General features: G+C 43.7%; 2 protein-coding genes across 2 annotated transcripts in view; both read right to left on the minus strand.

Moving 5' to 3' along the window:
- LOC121548350 (chondroitin sulfate synthase 1) overlaps positions 1 to 12,399 on the minus strand; it is a 76,414-nt gene extending 64,015 nt beyond the window's left edge. Inside the window, exons 1-2 of the mRNA XM_041859796.2 lie at positions 11,663 to 12,399; positions 9,498 to 9,993 (exon numbers count right to left, since the gene is read on the minus strand). Coding sequence (XP_041715730.1) covers positions 9,498 to 9,993; positions 11,663 to 11,973 — 807 coding nt within the window. The 5' untranslated portion in view covers positions 11,974 to 12,399. The remainder of the gene's footprint in view (positions 1 to 9,497; positions 9,994 to 11,662) is intronic.
- Positions 12,400 to 12,995: 596 nt separating this feature from the next.
- Positions 12,996 to 19,823, minus strand: selenos (selenoprotein S). Its single transcript, XM_041859797.2, has 6 exons — positions 19,554 to 19,823; positions 17,206 to 17,337; positions 16,753 to 16,859; positions 15,413 to 15,502; positions 14,860 to 14,932; positions 12,996 to 14,008 (listed from the first exon to the last, which is right to left on the minus strand). Exons 1-6 carry the CDS (start codon positions 19,645 to 19,647, stop codon positions 13,926 to 13,928), a joined length of 579 nt encoding a protein of 192 aa, XP_041715731.2. The 5' UTR covers positions 19,648 to 19,823; the 3' UTR covers positions 12,996 to 13,925.
- Positions 19,824 to 22,178: the final 2,355 nt, after the last annotated feature.

Here is a 22,178-nt window from a genome sequence, read left to right on the forward strand (position 1 = left end):
TGAGGTAGAGAGGAAATCCAGAGGTCAACAACCATATGGTCAGAACAGACTATTATAAAAAAGGACTTTTAAGGCTTCATAATGGGTGATTGTTTACAAACACTGATGGTTTTCTTCAAAAACACAGTGCTCAAATGCATCCTAATGTAAACTAAGTCAGAGTTTAAGAGCGAGAGGGTAAGGGGACTGCTGAGAGTGCTCATGTACACAGGAGAGCGTGAAACAAGAAACACCTGGCACACGTCTCCAAACAAATGACAGTGTAATTCTCTGGTATCCAGACTCTCAATCTCTCTCTCTCAGGGCGGGGATGTGTGCACACCGCACAGCCTAGATCCTTCAGCTGCAGCCCTACCAGCAGCAGACACACAAGACAGACCAACAGCCCTCAGACAGACAGACAGACAGACAGACCAACAGCCCTCAGACAGACAGACAGACCAACAGCCCTCAGACAGACCGACCAACAGTCCTCAGACAGACAGACCAACAGTCCTCAGACAGACCGACCAACAGTCCTCAGACAGACAGACAGACCAACAGCCCTCAGACAGACAGACAGACAGACCGACCAACAGCCCTCAGACAGACAGACAGACCAACAGCCCTTAGACAGACCGACCAACAGTCCTCAGACAGACAGACCAACAGTCCTCAGACAGACAGACCAACAGCCCTCAGACAGACAGCCAGCCAGCCCTCAGACAGACAGACCAACAGCCCTCAGACAGACACAGACCAACAGCCCTCAGACAGACAGCCAGCCAGCCCTCAGACAGACAGACCAACAGCCCTCAGACAGACAGACCAACAGCCCTTAGAAAGACAGCCAGCCCTCAGACAGACAGCCAGAGACAGCCAGCCCTCAGACAGACACACAGACTTGATTCACTAAAGCAGATCAAATATAATTCTCCCAAAAGTAGTCCTGTCACTGTCATGCTTATCATCAGCATCTCCTGCAGCTAGACAGAGGGTGCACTTTATGTTGAGAAAACCCACTGTAATTCATGCAAAATTCATCTCTTTTGGCCACTGTTTGTGTTTATTTCTGAATCCGTCCTGTAAACATTGATTTGCTCGTTTGGGGTCTAAGTTTAGCACGGTGCGAGGCAGTGCTGAGAAGAGAGAATAACACACACCAGCGGCCACAGGATGTCTCGAAATACACAAGGGTCGCCACATTCCCTGCCGTCTGAGAGAGAAAAACTGAAAGAGAGAGAGAGAGAGGGATAGAGAGACCGAGAGATGGCGATCGAGGAGGAGAGAGGCTTTACAACTGTCACTGACAAGGAGTTGGCTAGCCTATACAACAAACTGACCTGGGACACCAGCCTAAGCCTCCTACACAGTATGATGAAACCCTCTGTCTGAGAGGACGCTTATCATACTAGGACGCTTAATCCACCTCACAGCTCACACGTGCTTCTAGAGAGATCTAGAGAAGTCAGTGTTAAGTTCACTAGGGAGAAAACGGTTTGAAACAAACTGTTTTGCTACTGTGTGCCCAACTGTACATGGCCCAAGAGGTTAGCAGTGATACATACTACCAGGACCTCTTTAGTTGTGATAGAACTATCTGCAACGTTTTTTACATTGCGCCTGGCTATGAAGGTCCTACCTATAGATATCCATTAGCTCTGGCCTATAGACAGCATGCCACTGAATACATGAATAGGGACCTTCCTGTACTGTACGCTAACTGGCTAAAGTGTCCAAATCAAATCAACCTAAAGCAGACATACAACACAACATGTGATTGACTCTACTCGCTGGGTTTGGAATTGTCTTATGACATTTGGCCCGGTCAACCTTCTGAACTCATGACACTCACCATAAAGTGATTAAGTCAAGTGATACGATAGACATTTTTGTTATTGATGGGACACAAGATCATATTCGTTATAGCTTGAACTTCCATTTCTCTTTTAGCAGTGATATGATTACACATTAGGCAGGCTGTTCATGGCAGTAAAAATGTTTTGTGAAAAATCGCCTTGCAACAACTTCAGCCTGTAAAGACAACTAAATATAGATGATACAGGCTAGCTCTCAAAGACCAGTCAGAGAGACACACACACAGAGGCAGAGAGAGAGAGAGGCAGAGAGAGAGTTAGGGAGAGGCAGAGAGAGAGTTAGGGAGAGACAGAGAGAGAGTTAGGGAGAGACAGAGAGAGAGTTAGGGAGAGACAGAGAGAGAGTTAGGGAGAGACAGAGAGAGAGTTAGGGAGAGACAGAGAGAGAGTTAGGGAGAGACAGAGAGAGAGTTAGGGAGAGACAGAGAGAGAGTTAGGGAGAGACAGAGAGAGAGTTAGGGAGAGACAGAGAGAGAGTTAGGGAGAGACAGAGAGAGAGTTAGGGGAGAGACAGAGAGAGAGTTAGGGAGAGACGGAGAGAGAGTTAGGGAGAGACAGAGAGAGAGTTAGGGAGAGACAGAGAGAGAGTTAGGGAGAGACAGAGAGAGAGTTAGGGAGAGACAGAGAGAGAGTTAGGGAGAGACAGAGAGAGAGTTAGGGAGAGACAGAGAGAGAGTTAGGGAGAGACAGAGAGAGAGTTAGGGAGAGACAGAGAGAGAGTTAGGGAGAGACAGAGAGAGAGTTAGGGAGAGACAGAAAGAGAGAGTTAGGGAGAGACAGAGAGAGAGTTAGGGAGAGACAGAGAGAGAGTTAGGGAGAGACAGAGAGAGAGTTAGGGAGAGACAGAGAGAGAGTTAGGGAGAGACAGAGAGAGAGTTAGGGAGAGACAGAGAGAGAGTTAGGGAGAGACAGAGAGAGACTAAGAGAAAGCAAGCAAGCAACAGAGAGAAAGAGGCCAGATGAGAAAAGAGAGAGAAAGAGAGATTGTTGAAGACTTGCTGGGTATTTCAGTTGGTACTATCTGATACGGAGCGAGCATGGGACCGTATGAGAGAGAAAGAAAGCATGTTGAGGCATTGTACAGTAAAGTACAGATGTGGGCGTTTGACTTCCTGTGGATTTGTCTGGCAGGAGGAGAAACCCTGCCTTATCTCGAAATACTCTGACCAGCACTGGAGAACATGATCGGTTCTCCTCTGAAAGAAAACAGACTAAAGAACCAACAAACACGTTGTGAAATCCAAGAGTACTCCCTTCCCTCCCACTTGCTGCCTCTCTGGGATGAACCATAATGTGAGATTTCGTGTAAATCATGCATTCATATCATCAATGGAAGACTTGGAAGGTGTGGATCTTCAAGTTAGGATTTGGTCCTCTCTCTCATTGGACTAGGCACTAGGCAGGACACCCCTTTGACCTTCCTAACATAATTTCAATGGCGCATTTGATTGGAGCATGACGCTTGTAACACCAGGGTTAGATCCTTGCATGTGCCACAAACCAAATAGTGGGGTACAAAACTATTATTATAAGATGTGCCAAAATGACTATGCAACAACAACAAAATTAGGAAATGATATGATGTAATACTAATACAATTGTTTAACAAGTAATACAAAAAATCTCAAAACGGTAGGGGTCAATTATTGACACCCCAGCTTTCAATACCTCATCTTGCGAGTACTACGACACTGAGCCTTTTTCAAAAATGTTTGAGGAGTTGGAGAACACATTGGGAGGGATCTTAGACAATTCCTCCATACAGAATCCTTCCAGATCCTTGATATCCTTCGTCTGCACTTATGGACTGCCCTCTTCAATTTAAAACCACAGGTTTTTAAAATGGGTTTCAAGTCCGGAGACTGAGATGGCCATTGCAAAATTTAGATTTTGTGGCCAATTAACCATTTCTTTGGGGATTTTGATGTGTGCTTGAGGTTATTGTCTTGATGGAAGATCAACTTGCGGCCAAGTTTCAGCCTCTTGGCAGAGGCAACCAGGTGTATAAAATCGGTGTATAAAATCAAGCAAACAGCCATGCAATCTCCATAGACAACCATTGGCAGTAGAATGGCCCGAACTGAAGAGCTCAGTGACTTTCAACGTGGCACCGTCATCGGATGCCATCTTTCCAACAAGTCAGTTCGTAAAATTTCTGCTATTGTGAAGTGGAAACGTTTAGGAGCAACAACGGCTCAGCCGCAAAGTGGTAGACCACACAAGCTCACAAAACGGGACCGCCGAGTGCTGAAGCTCGTAGTGCGTAAAAATCGTCTGTCCTCTGTTGCAACACTCACTACCGAGTTCCAAACTGCCTCTGGAAGCAACGTCAGCACAAGAACTGTTCGTCGGGGGCTTCATGAAATGGGTTTCCATGGCTGAGCAGCCGCACACAAGCCTAAGATCACCATGTGCAAAGCCAAGCGTTGGCTGGAGTGGTGTAAAGCTCGACGCCATTGGACTCTGGTTCAGTGGAAACGCGTTCTCTGGAGTGATGAATCACACTTCACCATCTGGCAGTCTGACGGACAGATCTGGGTTTGGCGGATGCCAGGAGAACACTACCTGCCCGAATGCATAGTGCCAACTGTAAAGTATGGTGGAGGAGGAATAATGGTCTGGGGCTGTTTTTCATGGTTCGGGCTAAGTTAGGGCAGTGGCGGTCACAAAATTTCGACAGCCGGTGATTGTCAAGCAAATAACTGTGGGTCTCACGGTAATTTACCGTTAATTAACATAAATACACATAGCCTACAAGCCACTGATGCAGACCTTTGGAACATCTACATTTTAAAAAGTCTAATAAATCCATATAAAATAGCCTACACCTTCACAATAAATCCATTATTTATTTTAGACAGGTCTAAAGAAGAATGATATGAAGAAAATGTAGTCTATTTCAGAAGAACAAAATAGCATACTCTGAGTTGACCTTATGTTAGGTCCTGATCTGGCCATCCCAAATGGCTGTGGGCTACACTAGTTCATTTAGCAGACAAGATTTGCTTAGAATTCTGTGGCATTACTTCATAGTATGAAGAATACAATTGAACAAAGCTGAATAAAATAGAAAGGATATTTTCTCCAAACGATTTGAGTGAGTGCGCACATGCGGCTATTCTGTGTTGAGCGGTTAACAAAGAAATAGGTACTCCTATATGCTTAATTTAGAGTTATTAATGTAACTTTAGTTGTTCTACAAACGTTGGGCTATATGTTTAGAGCTTGAATACATTGTAAGGCTGCATGATGCGACTAATGATGATTTGAAAAAAGTCGATTGATAGGCATGAGCTCTGCTTTGTTTTTTGCTACTAATGACCAGCAGCAGCATCAGAGCTTGGAGAAGCCTAATTACCTTCATGACTTGTGACCGCCGGTTTGGCGGTAATACGGTCACCCCAACAGCCCTAAGCTAGGCCCCTTAGTTCCATTGAAGGGAAATCTTAATGCTACAGCAATGACATTCTAGACGATTCTGTGCTTCCAACTTTGTGGCAACAGTTTGGGGAAGGCACTTTCCTATTAAAGCATGAAAATGCCCCCATGCACAAAGCAAGGTTCATACAGAAATGTTTTTTTGAAATTGGTGTGGAAGAACTTGACTGGCCTGCACAGAGCCCTGACCTCAACCCCATCGAACACCTTTGGGATAAATTGGAACGCCGACTGCGAGCCAGGCCTAATCGCCCAACATCCGTTCCCGACCTCACTAATGCTTGTGGCTGAATGAAAGCAAGTCCCCGCAGCAATGTTCCAACATCTAGTGGAAAGCCTTCCCAAAAGAGTGGAGGATGTTATAGCAGCAAATGGGGGACCAACTCCATATTAATGCCCATGATTTTGGAATTAGATGTTCGCCGAACAGCCACCACTGGACATGTAGTGTATGATAACAGCTAGTCTGATAGAAACCGCTGGGTTCTGTGACTGTGATAGAGGATCCATAGACTCAAAGCCCAGTGACGGCTGTTCTGCTGCTCTTTCTGAAGCACTGGAGAGGGCTCTTCGAAAACTCCATTTGGATAATGGACTCTCAACAACACTGACTCGCTCGTAGTGAAGGGAGACATAGATGCACAGCTACCATAGCAACTGACTCCACAGGCAGGCATTACTGAGGAAACCAGAGATGTTTCTTTGGTCAGGGAATACAGACACAATCACATGACTCAGGACCATAATTCACTATGATGAGCCCCTGTGATTATTTGCATCCATCTGTCCATCCCCCCTCCCATCCACCCCTCCCTCCCTCCCTCCCTCCATCCCTCCCTCCCTCCCTCCCACCCCTCCCTCCCTCTCTCCCGTCCGTCCACCCCTCCCTCTCCCGTCCGTCCACCCCTCCCTCCCATCCACCTCCCCCGTCCGTCCGTCCACCCCTCCCTCCCGTCCCTCCACCCTCCCTCTCCCGTCCCTCCCTCCATCCCTCCCTCCAACCGTCCCTCCCTCCCCCTCCCGTCCATACCGTCCCTCCCTCCCGTCCATTCCCTCGTCCATCCCCTCCCTCCCGTCCATCCCTCCCTCCCTCCCTCCATCCCTCCCGAACCTCCAACCGTCCCTCCTCCTCCCTCCCGTCCTCTCCTCCGTCCGTCCCTCCCGTCCGTCCATCCCTCCCTCCCTCCCAACCGTCCACCTCCCTCCCTCCCTCCCCGTCCGTCCATCCCTCCCTCCCTCCCATACCGTCCCTCCCTCCACCGTCCATCCCTCTCCATCCATCCATCCCTCCCTCCATCCCATCCATCCCTCCATCCCTCCCTCCCTCCCTCCCTCCCGTCCATCCCGATCCCTCCCTCCCTCCCGGTGACCAAAATAAACAAGAAGAGGTTTGATCACCATGACTAAGTAGTGGGATTTGTTTTATTAGCAGTGCCACAAAGAGAGGCTGTTTGTGTGTGTGTCTCACATCTAAGACTGGACTGAATAATAAGCATTGGTTTGGGTCACACCACATAAAACAGACTAATGTACAGACATTCATTCAAAAGCTCCCACGAAACACACTGACGATGGCTTGGCTGACCAAACAACTGCCTCTTATTGAAGGAATAAATCCCCATTAGCAACCTTTTATCCATATTTTAGTAGTAAAGTCCTCCACTGTGATGTCAGCAAGTGTTCCTTTTCCTACCAATGTACTAAATCATCAAAATGAGGAAATTGTCTGGAGGGACAGACAGACAGACAGACAGACATATTCTCACTGACATGAATGATGCAGTTGCTTGGCTCCGCTCTCTAACTAGATAACGATAAGCCGTAATTAAAACTCATCAAATGGCTGTTTAAAAGTTACCCCAGGCCTGATGTAACAGTGGCTGGGGCTGAACTCTGTATGAGACAGCAGACATGTCAGTTCTGTCTCATTCCACCTGCCAAACCAGATTCATTGGCAGCTTTAAAAACTGAACAGATGCTGCGTTTTACCAATTTGTTCACAGGCGTGATATTATATGCAGATTTATTTGGATGGGGGAAATGTGCGTTTAGCTGCGTGTCTCAACCGTGACTATGGAACCCTTGACTTAATTTATGGCTAAATGACTAACTGAAGTGAAGGCTGCAAATTCAACCTTATGGTGGGTGGGTGCCCAGCCTAGTACACAACATACTGTTTCTGGTAGTTTGCAAAGGAACCCAGTGGACAACCGCAAACAGAAAACGTATTGTTATGGTTTGCAAACTGGTCAATATATACACACACTCACAGAGGCCAAAGTGACTCTGGGTCATAACCTTGATATCAATGGACCAGCGGGGCGCCGGGGCGTAAGCTCACACACACGTCAGATGAAGTGTGCCTAATAAATAAATCCATGAATTGATCGCCAGTTGAATGAAGAGTCTGACACAGTTCCCTCTAATCTCTGTCTACTGCCTGTGAGGAGGACAGCAGCACAAAGGTTCCACAGCTCTTGGGAGAAGAACACAGTAACAAAGGCTGTCAGTCAGAAAACAGACAGCTTTTCCCAAACTGCAACCCATCATTTCAGATACCCCAAATTACGGCTGCAAAACCTTGTTAAACTGGGTGGATTTTAGAACAATGCACATTAGAAAGCAAAAGTCTGAAACGAAGAATTTTGATTGCAGTATAAGCGGAAATAAACTATTGTTTGGCATACATTTCAGTCAGGGCTCTAAATACATTTTACATTACTAGCATTGGTGCTCCCAACTTAAACACATAAGGAGCACAACCAGGGCTCTAAAGTGTGACCAATGTATTATTTTTTAGGGCACAACATGTGCTTCAAAAGAAGCTAGAATTAATATAGGCCCAATATAGGCTGTATCCCAATCAATTAAAACAATCTGATTTTCTGGTGCTCTTAATTTTTTTAAGTTGGGCGCACCAGGGCTACCAATGACATGTTTTTATTTAGTTAGAGCCCTGAGCACAACATAAAATTTAGGAGCACCAGAAAATAAGATTTTGTTATTGATTGAGATATAGTCTATGTGAATTCCAGCTACTTTGAAGCACGTTGTGCCATAGATCCTAATATTTAACTATGTAAAGACATTTGTTTATTATAAAAAGATAAAATGTTGAAACAGAAACCTGTCATTGAAATATTAGGTTTCTACATTGTGTACCTACTGAGATGCATAACATTGAAATTGTACAGGGTCTCTTTAAGAGTGTCAAGTTTGTGAGTGACGACATGCAAGAGATCATTCATTCATTGGTGTGATCCTTGATCTCCTGAAGAAGCTATCGCTTTTCCTTTCTTTCTGTGCGTCCAAATGTTTAGTGGATGTAATGGTAAAGCAAGCAGGTTGTTAGCTAGCTAGATAATGAAGTAACATGACTAAACAAGGTGGAAACAAATGCCCGAACAAGGTGTAAACGTTCATGGTTTATGAATGTAAAATGCAGCCCGCCAATCCATGATGGGAAGAAACAAATATTGCGGCAGTAGTATGGGTCATATCTTTTTACCTGTTTGTGCTTGAAACAGTCAGTTTTCTCTGTTGTAATGATGGTGCAGCCATGACAGTAGCGAATATGTGCTTGGTTTTTTCTCTAGGTCACTCGGGAACGACAGTACATCGAAGCCTAATCATTACAACAATTATTATCTGGGTGTTTTTTTTCCTAGGTGCACTGGTGCTCCCAAAATAAAATATCAGGTCGCACAGAAAAATATTTACAGTAGGAGCATATGCAACCAAAATGGTCACCCTTTAGAGCCCTGGTCTCAGCATAATTTCATGGAATTGCCCCTTTCTTTGCTCTGTCGAGCAATCATATCGTCACATTAATAAGCTCTGAATATTAAATCTGCCAGGAGAGAAGGAGAGCCTACTGAAGGAGCCAGATCTACTGAGTATCAACTTCTGCCTTTGGCTCTACTGTGGTGTGTAGGCAATCCACTCCACTTCATGATCTCTTCTGCTTCACAGAGTACGTTAAGCCAAGGCAGGCATCTTGTTGGCGATTCCCCTTCTCACGTTGTAGTACACTTCAGGCGCACTACATTGAAGGACACTTCTACCGACTAAACCCTCAATCTCAGATGGTTTTCTACCCAGCCTTCTCTTGTATGACACCAATTAAAAAATTAACTTTCAAAAGGAGTGATAGATCTACTAACTGCAGTATACAATACGACCAGCCGCCATCTTTGCTCTTACCTCGTAGGACCAGACGCACTGCACGCCGGCAAACCTCCGCACACAGCGGCCCACCTCAACGTCCTCGTGCGTGGTGTACATCTCCTGCAGACACTGGCCGATGTGGGGCACCATCCGGCGCAGCACCTCGCGGCTCATGATCACGCCGGGGCCGCCCATGCAGAAGTTCTCGCCGGGCTCCAGCGCCAGCTTGCCCAGCTCGTCGCGGGCGCCCATGCCCGTCTGGCCCAGGAAGAGGGCCTCGCTGCTGTTGAGAGAGCGCAGGAAGCTCTCCAGACGCTCGCTCTTGATGTACACATCATCGTCGGCCCGCATGAACCACTCGTATTGGTCCAGGTAGTGGTCGTGCATGTACTTGAGCATCATGAAGGACTTCTTCTGCGGCGGGTACGAGTCGTCCACGTTGCGCAGCGCCACGATGGGGATGGGGATGGTGGTGTCCGAGCCCTCGCTGGAGAAGAACTCCACATGGCCCGGGATGGTCTGAGCCCACGTTCTAAATAGAGAGAGACACGGGCAGAGGGCGGCAGAGGTCAGGTACTCGATAGGATGGAGAGCAGGGGTAGAGTTCTAACACATACACACATATCTGGGCCCACGGAGGACATAGATAGACAGTCCCATGTGGCTCAGTTGGTAGAGCATGGCGCTTGCAACGCCAGGGTTGTGGGTTCGATTCCCACGGGGGACCAGTACGAAAATGTATATACTCACTACTGTAACAGCGTCTAATAAATGACTAAAATGTAAAATTAAACAGATGAGCGACATGTAATAGCACGGCATAACTTGGGTACTAATATGTATTTACAAGAGGTTCACAGACAGACTTGAGCCCACTAAATACCCAACTGAGCACAGTTAAAGAACTGTGTTTGAATGGGGATCTAGTAATTAACTAACAACTGAGACTAAAAAGCAGGCCTGCTTTCCACGATCTGCACTGAAAATAAACTAAATGGGACTTTACTTTGGGCCCAAAATAAAGACATGGGAGTGGATGTAAAATACAGTGTTAGATATCTCCTTCTCAGGACTATCTCTAGACGTTCATCCTGATTGGTCCATTGAAAGGACATTCGAGGGAGACTAAATAAACTACTCTACTAATGAATCTGATTGAATACAGATATCCTTGTATGTCTTTGCAGATGTGCAAGCACATTTCCCCTTAATTATATTCAATCTTCCACATGACTGGACCCATGAAAAGATATCCCTGTTGAGTCTGCAGGCTTTCTTCTCCGTCCAACCCCTAATTTCATAAAACCTTCAGCTTCACATTCACAGCATTTCAGTGGGGCCTAGATGAAAGACATTTCAGGGCTAATGATATTAACTCTTTCCAACAAGACATCTCTACATTTAGAGCTATCCTAATAGCATCACTGCTAGTCTACAACGAAACACTGACAGAAACCCCTCACAATTGGAGATCGCAATGGCTCCATCCAAGATTACTCAATGGAACTAAACTAGCCTACCAAAGAGCCTATGCAGCTCATCTGAAGGCAAAACCAACACTACAGAATGGTACAGCTCAATTGTGAAGCGAATGTGTTTAGAGTTGGCAAAGGCGTGGAAAACTGAACATTACATTTGGCCTACTGAAGTATGATCTTTGTAGGGTAAATGTGGGTGTGAATGTTGAGAGCATGTTATAACATAGGCCCTGTAACAAAGACTTCTACATTTCACTTACGACAAGTTGTAGTGACTGTATATAATCTATAACGGTATATCCAAAAAGGTTTTGTCTTTACAGCTGATAGCACATGACCTGCCTAACGTTGAGGTGATTAATAGCTTACAAGAAAAAGGAATATCATAATAGAGATACCGCAGGCACACATGGCATCGACACTCTGTTAAAGGGTGACAAGCAACATTTGTATCGATTACATTTGTAACAATTTTGCAGAAGACTGAAGCAACTCGCGAGAGTAGGCAACATTGTTGCAATTCGGCATCCCTATTTCCCAGAAAACTTGCAACAATATTTATCTTTCAGTGTTCATGTAAAAATGTAGGCTGACAATTTCAGAATGGGGAGCGGAATGAGCAGAACTGACGTGTACAGAAACCCTGAGACAGAAAAAACTAATAGCTTAAAATGGTAGCTTGTTAAAAAGAAAAAATCAACATCCTTCCTTTTCTACACATACCTATGTGCCGCGATGGCGCGGTTATTCAGGTACTTCTGGGCGGTCATGACGCCGACGTAAAGGAAATTGTTGGACCTCGGAACTGGCTTCTCCGTCGCCGAAAATCCGTTATCTTGCGGGGGCCACAATACCCCACCGTATTCTCCCCTCAAACCCCCGTTCAACCCGCAACCGGCTGGGTTCGCCTTGCGTTTCTGACCGGATTTCTTCAACTCCGTAGCCTTCGGCAATATGAGTCTGGAAGCCAGGGTGAACCCGACAACCAGCCCCAACAGAACACTAAACCATGCTCTTCGGCTTCGACCTGCCATTCCCCAAAACTTGACCCAACTCTGATTTGCCTCGTAGCCTATTCTCGCTGTTGCCAACACAGCGTCTTTGTAAAGCAATATCGGTTAAATTGTTTCTCCCTCCTCATAAAAACGGGGTTAACTCGCTCTCATGGTAGGAAGCCTCTTTCTCCTCCAACCCGCTTTTGCTCCCGTTGTAAGCTGGCTGCTGCATACGTAGCAGTCTCCATAAACCCACCACCTGAACATACACTCCTCTCTTCATGTGGCCCTTCTAATCAGCAAGCATTCCGTCGCTATCAATAAACGACCTTCAACTAAATGTATGGTTTCTTCTTCGCCCCGAGACGCGTAGCCAACCCATTCTTTCCACTACCTCGCCATTGTGAGAATGTCGAAAACGCTTAGTAGCGTCGCGGCTTAACTGTGTGATTTGACCTAGTAGATACCCCGTAGGAAAGCTCTGACTGGCTGTGGTGTGTGATTACGCAGTGGTCTCATCTTTTTTTCCTTCCAGTATTTGACGCACAAGTCTGATCACAAGCTGAGTTCCCCGGAGTGATGAGCTGGTGAAAGTGAGAGACCATGCATGCAGACAGAAAAGTACAGATCAAGCATTGTTGAACCTTGAAATTAAACGGCAGCCGAATTAATATGCGGCACTGATCGTGAAATGAAAAAGCAATTTCTGAGAAATCATAATGGACTAGGCCAACTACATAATGCTCTATAACTCACTTAATGTAAATGGTGTGCAGAAAATGAACATAAGGTTTATAATGATTGTATAAAATGCATATCAATTTAAGAGCAAGACTACAACAATAATTGAAATCAGTGCGATCTTACCCATACCCAAGACAGTTTAGAAACTCTGTGCCCATACCGTTATGATTGTGGCTTCATTTACATTACACTGCCTCCATCCGGTGGACAACACGGAGATGGCAGGTGTATAATTATGTCACTGGACCATTAAATTAGCCATTGTGTGTCGTCACATACTCAGCCTCCCCATCAAACATCACAGATACAAAGACAACTTATCTATAATATCTTTATTGTGATAAAAATGGTGCAGTTCAGTTTATTTCTTGACCCCCAATATATTTGGGGCAGAAAAGAGCTATTGTCAGAATTTCAATAACTAAAATTGTTTGATGATCATTGATCTTCCAATACATAACACGATGACTACGGTTACATCTGATTTATGTAATAGTATAACAAGCAGTACGGTACACAGCAGTACTAAAGCCATCTGGCTAGCATCTACTCTCGCAACATGAAGCCTTGTTAGACGGCACAAAATACAAAATAAAATAAAAAAACATATACACACTGTTACTCTGAAAGTCATCAGCCAAACCCACTGGCACAGGTGCCATTTACGGGAATAGCATCATTAGAAACTGTCCTTCTCAGAAGGCCTTCTCATGTGTTCTTAAATAAGATGATTCAATAAGCCAAAATTTGAAAGTGGAAACAAGACAATTGTTTTCAACACTGGTTAGTTTGAAGTTGTCCAAATGCATTAAAACAGAAAGGATTCATTTTTATCATGTGGCAACACATTGTATTTTGGACAATGCTAATATTACTGATGCAACATGATCTAAAACATACACAGTAGCGAAACCAGTTGAATCATTTTTTTCTTTTTTACCAATTCTGAAACCCAAACACAGAGTTACAAACAACAGATATATTTAGATCAATAACTAAGAGGGCTTTGAGAAGAACAACATATTGATTTAGATCAATAACTAAGAGGGCTTTGAGATTGCTGGCAGCTTCCTTCAGTAGGTCAGTGTGTGTGCCTATGACGGGTCGGGTCAGGGGTCAAAGATCAGGGGTCAGAGTTCACAGGTCACCTCAGAGTAGGCACAAGTCACCCCTAGCCACAGATACACAGATCCGGGGTTAAGGGGGCGAGGTCTAACCCGAGCCTGTGGCTCTGACCTCCTTTAACCTCATCCACCGCCAGCCGACGGCCCTCTCCTTCCTGGTCTCCACGCACAGGATCCACCTCCCTCTCCGCTCAGGGGATTAAAGCCTGAAATACAGACAGCAGGGCAGAATGTAGGCTACTGGCTCAGAGAGGAGATGGAGGACGCCAGCATCACCTACCTACTACTTAATCCTTAAATGAGCAACACGTCACATTTTAGCCATTTTCTTTTTAAAGACACTGCTTAGAAATCCCCCCAAAAGCTTAGTACTGCTTCTTACCAGATCATAATTAAAAAAACATCAGTTTCAAGGATTGATTGACATTTTGTATCGCTAATGTTTTTGAAACAAACATTTGGGAGTCCCATAGGGCGGCGCACAATTGGCCCAGCGTCGTTCGGGTTTGGCTGGGGTAGGCAGTCATTGTAAATAAGAATTTGTTCTTAACTGACTTGCCTGGTTAAATAAAGGATAAAAAATATATATGTTTTTGAAATACAAAACATGAGCAATATTAGCTGTTTTCCTGTATCGTAATACAGAAAGTTGTACACACAACTGGCAAGACCAGCTAGTTGCAGTACAAAGCTACTTTGCTGCACTGCGCAGTGTTCAAAAATGGTTTTTTTCTTTTGTGGATTTTGTTCCTTCATTACTACTGGTGTGTACTTTCTATTTGTAGGTGGAAATGTGACATGTATAACCTTTGAAACGGTTTCAGTAAGAATCACAGTGCTTCTTATTTACAGCAAGATCAGTGGCTTACATGCATGAACATGAAAGTTGCTCATCATTGCATTGATGCATAAATGGATCTAGTAGGATTCAGAACCTGTTTAATTACTGATTGATTACTTTAAGAGTGAGCATGATGTCTTACATGTTCACATGAATAGAGATGTGAGTAATTAACCAATTACAATACTGCTCTCATCATGAAATATGTCAACATACCACTGCTCCGTAGGGGCTTCTTGTCAGTCTTTGATTTCAACACTGTAGTCGATGTGCTGACCTCTTCAGTGTTCTGAAATGTTACATCATAATAACAACAATAATTATATTGAGCTATTTTCATTTACAGACAAGAAACCTCAAAGTGCTTACATGAAACCCATTAACAAATCTGCGACTTCTGAGAAATATGTCTGAGACAGGAGTTTCTTCATGGTCAGGATGGACATGGTCAGGAAAAAGTCTGGGTGCTAATCATGACTCATCATCACAGGCAGGAGTTTTTTCAGACCCCGTGTCCTGACCATGGAAAACTCCTGGCTTGGCTATAATATCTATCAAATGCTGCATTTACTTATGGGTGGTCCTGTATGGCTCCGTTGGTAGAGCATGGCGCTTGCAATGCCAGGGTTGTTTGTTCGATTCCCAGGCCCACCAATATGTAAAATGTATGCAGGTATGACTACGAGTCACTTTGGATGAAAGCGTCTGCTAAATGGCATAAGTTATGTAATGTATGTTATTTAGGCCTACGATAGAGAACGCAGCTTACCTGGACTGTCTTTGCCTGTCCTCTGTAACTCCTCCCCTCTTTCATGCTGTCATACATCTCAATTTTTTGTCGTCTCTTCTCCTCCTCCAGCTATCACACGGTAAACAAAAGACAAGTACCAAAAGTCTTCAAGATCAGATTTGGCAGGGACAATGGGCAAACTGGTTTGTGGTGCCTGGGGTTTCAGATCTGTGTTAAAGGCCCAGTGGAGTCAAAAACGTGACTTTTCTGTGTTTTACATATACACTACCGGTCAAAGGTTTTAGAACACCTACTCATTCAAGGGTTTTTCTTTATTTGTACTATTTTCTACATTGTAAAATAATAGTGAAGACATCAAAACTATGAAATGACACATATGGAATAATGTAGTAACCAAAAAAGTGTTAAACAAATAAAAATATATTTTATATTTGAGATTATTCAAATAGCCACCCTTTGCCTTGATGACAGCTTTGCACACTCTTGACATTCTCTCAACCAGCTTCATGAGGTAGTCACCTGGAATGCATTTCAATTAACAGGTGTGCCTTCTTTAAAGTTAATTTGTGGAATTTCTTTCCTTCTTAATGCATTTGAGCTAATCAGTTGTATTGTGACAAGGTGGGGGGGTAAAGGACCAGGTCCATATTATGGCAAGAACAGCTCAAATAAGCAAAGAGAAATGACAGTCCATCATTACTTTAAGACATGAAGGTCAGTCAATCCGGAAAATGTCAAGAACTTTAAAAGTTTCTTCAAGTGCAGTCGCAAAAAACATCAAGCGCTATGATGAAACTGGCTCTCATGAGGACCGCCACAGGACTGGTAGACCCAGAGTTACCTCTGCTGCAGACGATAAGTTCATTAGAAATTGCAGCCCAAATAAATGCTTCACAGAGTTCAAGTAACAGACACATCTCAACATCAACTGTTCAGAGGAGACTGTGTGAAAAACCCTTCAATGAGTAGGTGTTCTAAAACTTTTGACCAGTAGTGTATATTTCCACACTATGAGGTTGGAAAAATACTGTGAAATTGTGAAAACGATGATAATGGCCTTTTAGTGTAAGAGCTGTTTGAAAAGACCGCCTGAAATTTCTGCCTGTTTTGGTGGGATGGAGTTTTGGCTTGCCTGGTGACATCACCAGGCATTAAATTAGTTAATAGACCAATAATTAAGAGCTCCAAACCTCTCTGCCAATTACAGATCGTTTTCAGTTTTCCCCTCCCAACTCAGACCACTCCCAGACAGTCCTAGCAAAATTCTTGATTGAGAAATTGCTCTTTGCTAAGAAGCCATGGTCTATCTATGGTCCGTCTATGTATGGTCCATCTATGTGAAAGGTGTCACCTTTTACCTGTTGTTGTTTCAGCTTGAAGAGGGCCGCCTTGGCATCCAGCTCCTCCTGCATTCTTCTCCTGGACGCCTCCAGTGCCTCTTGTCTCCTCACCACTGCATTGGGATCTGCCAGATTAAAAAAATAAAGATTGGATGATATTACTGACTCCATAAATTCCATTGCATTCCGAGATTCCGTTCCTGATGTGTCAGTCACCTTGTTGGAATGGGAGCCGGCTCTAGCCTGTGAGTGCCAGTTGGTTTCTGCTTTAGAAAGCTTGTCATCGTTTTGAGAATAAGTGGCATTGTTGTAGCTGCAGCAAGAATGCTCATGTCCTAGGTGCGTGTGCGTGCATGCGTGTCTGTCTGCGGTGTATGTATCTATGTATGTGTGTGTGACTAAATGTACTTGTCAATCTCAAAGTGACTTCCTTGGTTAAATAAAAAAAAACGATTGGTTACAGCCACTCACCTTGCACCGCTCCAGAAGGCGAGCTGCTCTGTCCCTGGCTGGCTCTCCTCTTGCTCAGGTGCTGTACCACCAGGTAGACCCCCACACACATGAACAGCAGATACCATCCATATTCTGCCACCAATGGTCCGACTGTGGACAGGAAGAGAAATTATGGGTTACTGATAGTATTTTTAGGGCCGGTTCCAGGCATAAGTGTCATAAGCGGCTGCTTAGGGCCCCTGGCTGCTTAGGGCCCCTGGAACTCAGACGGGGTCTCAACTTACTATTGAGTGTAAGAATAGTAGAATACATCAGGTGCAATTTCAAAATTCCGTTGTGCATCAGCAGCTTTTCTCTTTTAGCCACGTCAGCTAACAATTTTCAGATTTGTAGTTAGCCTAAACTATCTAAACGAGTAGTAATCATGTCCGAATACCAAGCAGGGCACCTGCCCAGGGGCCCTGACCTCCAGGGGGCCCAGATGGATTTTGTTAGTCATTCAAACTCATATAATATTAACATGGCATAATTCATTACAAAATGTGTATAATTGCAGGAAATTGCTTTAAAACTGCAAAGATGTTGATCCACCCCATGGCAAAATTGGTAAAATTGCAGGAAATCAGCTGTGAAACTACAAATGTATCTCTCTGTCCCATGGCAAAATGAGTAGAATTGCATTAATTTTATTGTAAAATTGCAAAGTTCTCTCCCCCACATGGAAAAGTGTAGAATTGCAGAAAACCTGCTGTAAAACGGCAACATTTTCTCTACACCCCTTGGCAAAATGTGCAGAATTGCAGGAGATTTACTTTAAACATTGTATTTTTCTCTCCACTGTCAAGAGGTGGGCCACTAAAATGTTTTGATGTGAGGTGGGCGGCCCCCCAACAAAATCTTGCTTAGGGCCCTCAAAAGGCTAGAACTGGCCCTGAGTACAGTGCATTTGGAAAGTATTCAGACCCCTTGAGTTTTTCGATATTTGTTTAGTTATAGCCTTATTCTAAAATGGATTACATTGTTTTTTCCCCCTCATCAATCTAGTCACTAAACCTCGTAATAGAAGAAAAAAGTGGTAGAAAGATTGTTGTGATGATAATAGTTTATTTTATAAAATTTAAATTAAATAATATTTGCAGCCATTCATGGACAGTTTTGTATAGGTCACACAAAAAAGCATTGGATATGAAATGCTCCAGGAATCAAATAATTTTGACATTTTAGTATTGTGCACATATGGTAGGGGGACTCAACTCACAAACGCATCATATTTTGTCTATGTAGAGTAAGTTGATGGCAAGAACCTTCAACTAGTAGGCATAAACCACCTGAATATTGATAATTATTAGATTTTTCTTGAAGGTTGGGTGATTGAGACATTAATTGTTATAGCAATAACATTTTCAAACACCCAGCACTTAGGAAACAGAGCAACTTGAAAAATGATCAAACTATTAATTTCCTCTTGTTTGACCTTGCCCGAGATGAAAGGAAATATGAATTATCCATAAGCACATGGACTGTCAACCCTCCTGGAGAGCAAGCAGGATTTTCTTCCAGCCCTATTTTAAAGAGATTTTCACCCAAATTACAAAATACTAAAATGTTTGTGTCCTTACCTTGAAAGCAGTCTATGGACAAGGAGACTGCAATCTATGATTTGGTTACCCACTGCTATTAACCATTAATATTAATATTAGAATTTCCTGTGCAGAGCCTTGGTGTTGCGGAAGGTGTTGCATACTTTCCACCTGAGAACAGGGATCAATCCCTGCTTCCAACCTCCCCACTATTTCTCACATTTGCCTGTCTCCCCATCTCATTTCATTACTGTCTGAATAGTGTCAAACCACCTAAAAAATGTGTTTAAAATATTAGCATAATTTAAATTTCAGCCCCCCAAAATCTCAAAGTAACAAAGTCATCAGATTTTGAGTGTTCATTCAATTTTCAAAGCATCCTGAATACACCTGACCTGTGTTTTATTTTTTTTTGGGTCATAGGCCTAAGCCATGTCAAAATACGTAGAATTGTAGGACATTTAAAACAGTAAAATGGTTCTCCCATCTAGGGTTGTGCCAGGGGGAAATGAAATTCACATAGCAAATCTCACTCCAAGCATTCTTCAAAAGTTGGCAGCCCTGTCAATGAATGATGTGTCTCTGCATTTAGTTATTTTGCTAGCTAGCTACTGTAGCTAGCTATCTTAGCCTACACTAGCTAAGCTACAACCACTGCTACAACGTTAGCTAGCTAGCTGCATTATTAGCTTTAGTATTTGAAGGATATCTTGCCAGGCCAGCTAGGCTTGGTAAACAAGCCAGAAAACTGACAGATGTGCAGCTGATATTAGCTAGCGAATTTACCCGTTTGTTGCAGGAAACTTAAATCCTGGTTTTCAAGGGGTGTATTCTGTATTTCTGGTCCACCCTCGTCCTCAATGGTAACATCGTCATCCATTTCTAAACGTATTGGTGACTATAGTCCTCTAATTCTGCGTTTCAATGTCACCACAGCTCCAACTAGCTACTTTTCCATGCTTCGTGAGTTGACAAAAACGCAATTTCCTGGTCTATTTCTAAACAAAACAACGCCAGTAAAGATGACGTGGAAGCCTCTCGTGCTTCTGAGCAAGACACCAGTCACACAGTAGGTGGCGGCAGAGTCCAATAAATGTATCCTAGCAAGCTTAACTAGAAGTCAATACACACTAACTTAGTTTTTTCAAAAAGCGCTACACTTATCACAAAGTCCTGCCACTTTTCATTCTATAAACTGGAAGGCAAAAATTAAGCATAGACCCGACATGACCTGTGAGGCCAGTACAGTTCACTCCACAAGTAGCCTACCCATCCACATTGTAGCACAGTGTATACAGTCAGTTTCTTTCAAATAACATTTAATTTAATTTGTCATGCTTTGTAAGCAACAGGTGTAGACTAACCGTGAAATGCTTACTTACGGATCATTTTCCAACAATGCAGAGTTAAAGATAAAAATAAAATAGAAATAGTGACACAAGAATAATTACACAGTGAAAAACAATAACAAGTAAAAATAGCATGGCTATATACATGGAGTAGCAGTACCGAGTCGATGTGCAGGTAGCTATGTACATATAGGTAGGGGTCAAGTTACTAGGCAACAGGATAGATAAGACAGTAGCAGCAGCGTATGTGGTGAGTGTGAAAGTGTGTGTGAATGTGTGTATGGCGTCAGTATGCATGTCTGCGCATGTTATGTGTGTGTGTATGTGTGTGTTGGGGTATCAGTGTAAGCATGTGTGAGTGTGTGGGTGGAGTCCAGTGTGTGTGCATAAAGTCAGTGCAAGAGAGTTAGTGCAAAAAATGGTCAATGCAGGTAATCCGGGTAGCCATTTGATTAGGTATTTAGCAGTCTTCTTTATCAGTCTTATGGTTTTGGGGGTAGCTTTTTAGGGTCCTGTTGGTTTCAGACTTAGTGCACTGGTAACACTTGCCGTGCGGCAAAAGAGAGAACAGTCAATGGCTTACGTGGCTGGAGTCTTTGAAAAGTTTTTGGGCCTTCCTCTGACACTGCCTGGTATAGAGGTCCTGGATGGCAGGGTGCTTGGCCCCAGTGATGTACTGGGCCGTACTCACCACCCTCTGTAGCGCCTTGCAGTCGGGTGCCTTGAAGTTGCCGTATAAAGCTGTCATGCAGCCAGTCAAGATGCTCTCAATGATGCAGCTGTAGAACTTGTTCAGGATCTGATTGCCCATGGACATATTTTTTAGTCACCTGAGGGGGAAGAGGTGCTGTCTTTCCTGAGCTTGGTGATGAGCTTGGAGGGGACTACAGTGTTGAATGCTGAGCTGTAGTCAATTAACAGCATTCTTACCTTTTGTCCAGGTGGGTGAGGGCAGCGTGGAGTGCAATAGAGATTGCATAATCTGTGGATCTGTTGGGGCGGTATTCAAATTGGAGTGGGTCCAGGGTGTCAGAGATGATGGTGTTGAATTGAGCCATGACCAGCCTTTCAAATCATTTCATGGCTATAGATGTGAATTCTACGGGGCGATAGTCATTTAGGCAGGTTACCTTGGCGTTCTTCGGCACGGGGACTATGGTGGTCTGCTTGAAACCAGTTGGTATTACCGACGGGTTCAGGGATAGGTTGAAAATGTCAGTGAAGACACGGTCCTCATGAGAGCCAGTTTCATCATAGCGCATTATGGTTTTTGCGACTGCACTTGAAGAAACTTTCAAAGTTCTTGAAATATTCCAGATTGACTGACCTTCATTTCTTAAAGTAATGATGGACTGTGGTTTCTCTTTGCTTATTTGAACTGTTCTTGCCATAATATGGACTTGGTCTTTTACCAAATAGGGCTATCTTCTGTATAACCCCCCTACCTTGTCACAACACAACTGATTGGTTTAAACGCATTAAGAAGGAAAGAAATTCCACAAATTAACTTTTAAGAAGGCACACCAATTAATTGAAATGCATTCCAGGTGACTACCTCATGAAGCTGGTTGAGAGAATGCAAAGAGTGTGCAAAGCTGTCATCAAGGCAAAGGGTGGCTATTTGAAGAATCTTAAATATAAAATATATTTGGATTTGTTTAACACTTTTTTGGTTACTACATGATTCCGTATGTGTTATTTCATAGTTTTGATGTATTCACTATTATTCTACAATGTAGAAAATAGTAAAAATAAAGAAAAACCCTTGAATGAGTAGGTGTTCTAAAACCTTTGACCGGTAGTGTATGTAACCAAATAAGAGAATCATTACAACACTAATGTAAAAACTATATTGTGTGCCTGTGCGTGTGGGCTGTGGGGGAGAGAGAGACAAAGAGAGAGAGGGAGACAGAGTTAAAATTGGGGTCTTCATATTCAGAGCTCATTACATTTCATAACAATCTACCCAATACATTCAGTGTGTTCCCTCAGGCCACTACTCCACTATCACATATTTACAATACAACATCCATGTCTACATGTGTGTAGAGTGCGTGTCTTA

Source organism: Coregonus clupeaformis, unplaced genomic scaffold (genome assembly GCF_020615455.1).
Source record: "Coregonus clupeaformis isolate EN_2021a unplaced genomic scaffold, ASM2061545v1 scaf0512, whole genome shotgun sequence".
NCBI classification, from domain to species: Eukaryota; Metazoa; Chordata; class Actinopteri; order Salmoniformes; family Salmonidae; genus Coregonus; species Coregonus clupeaformis.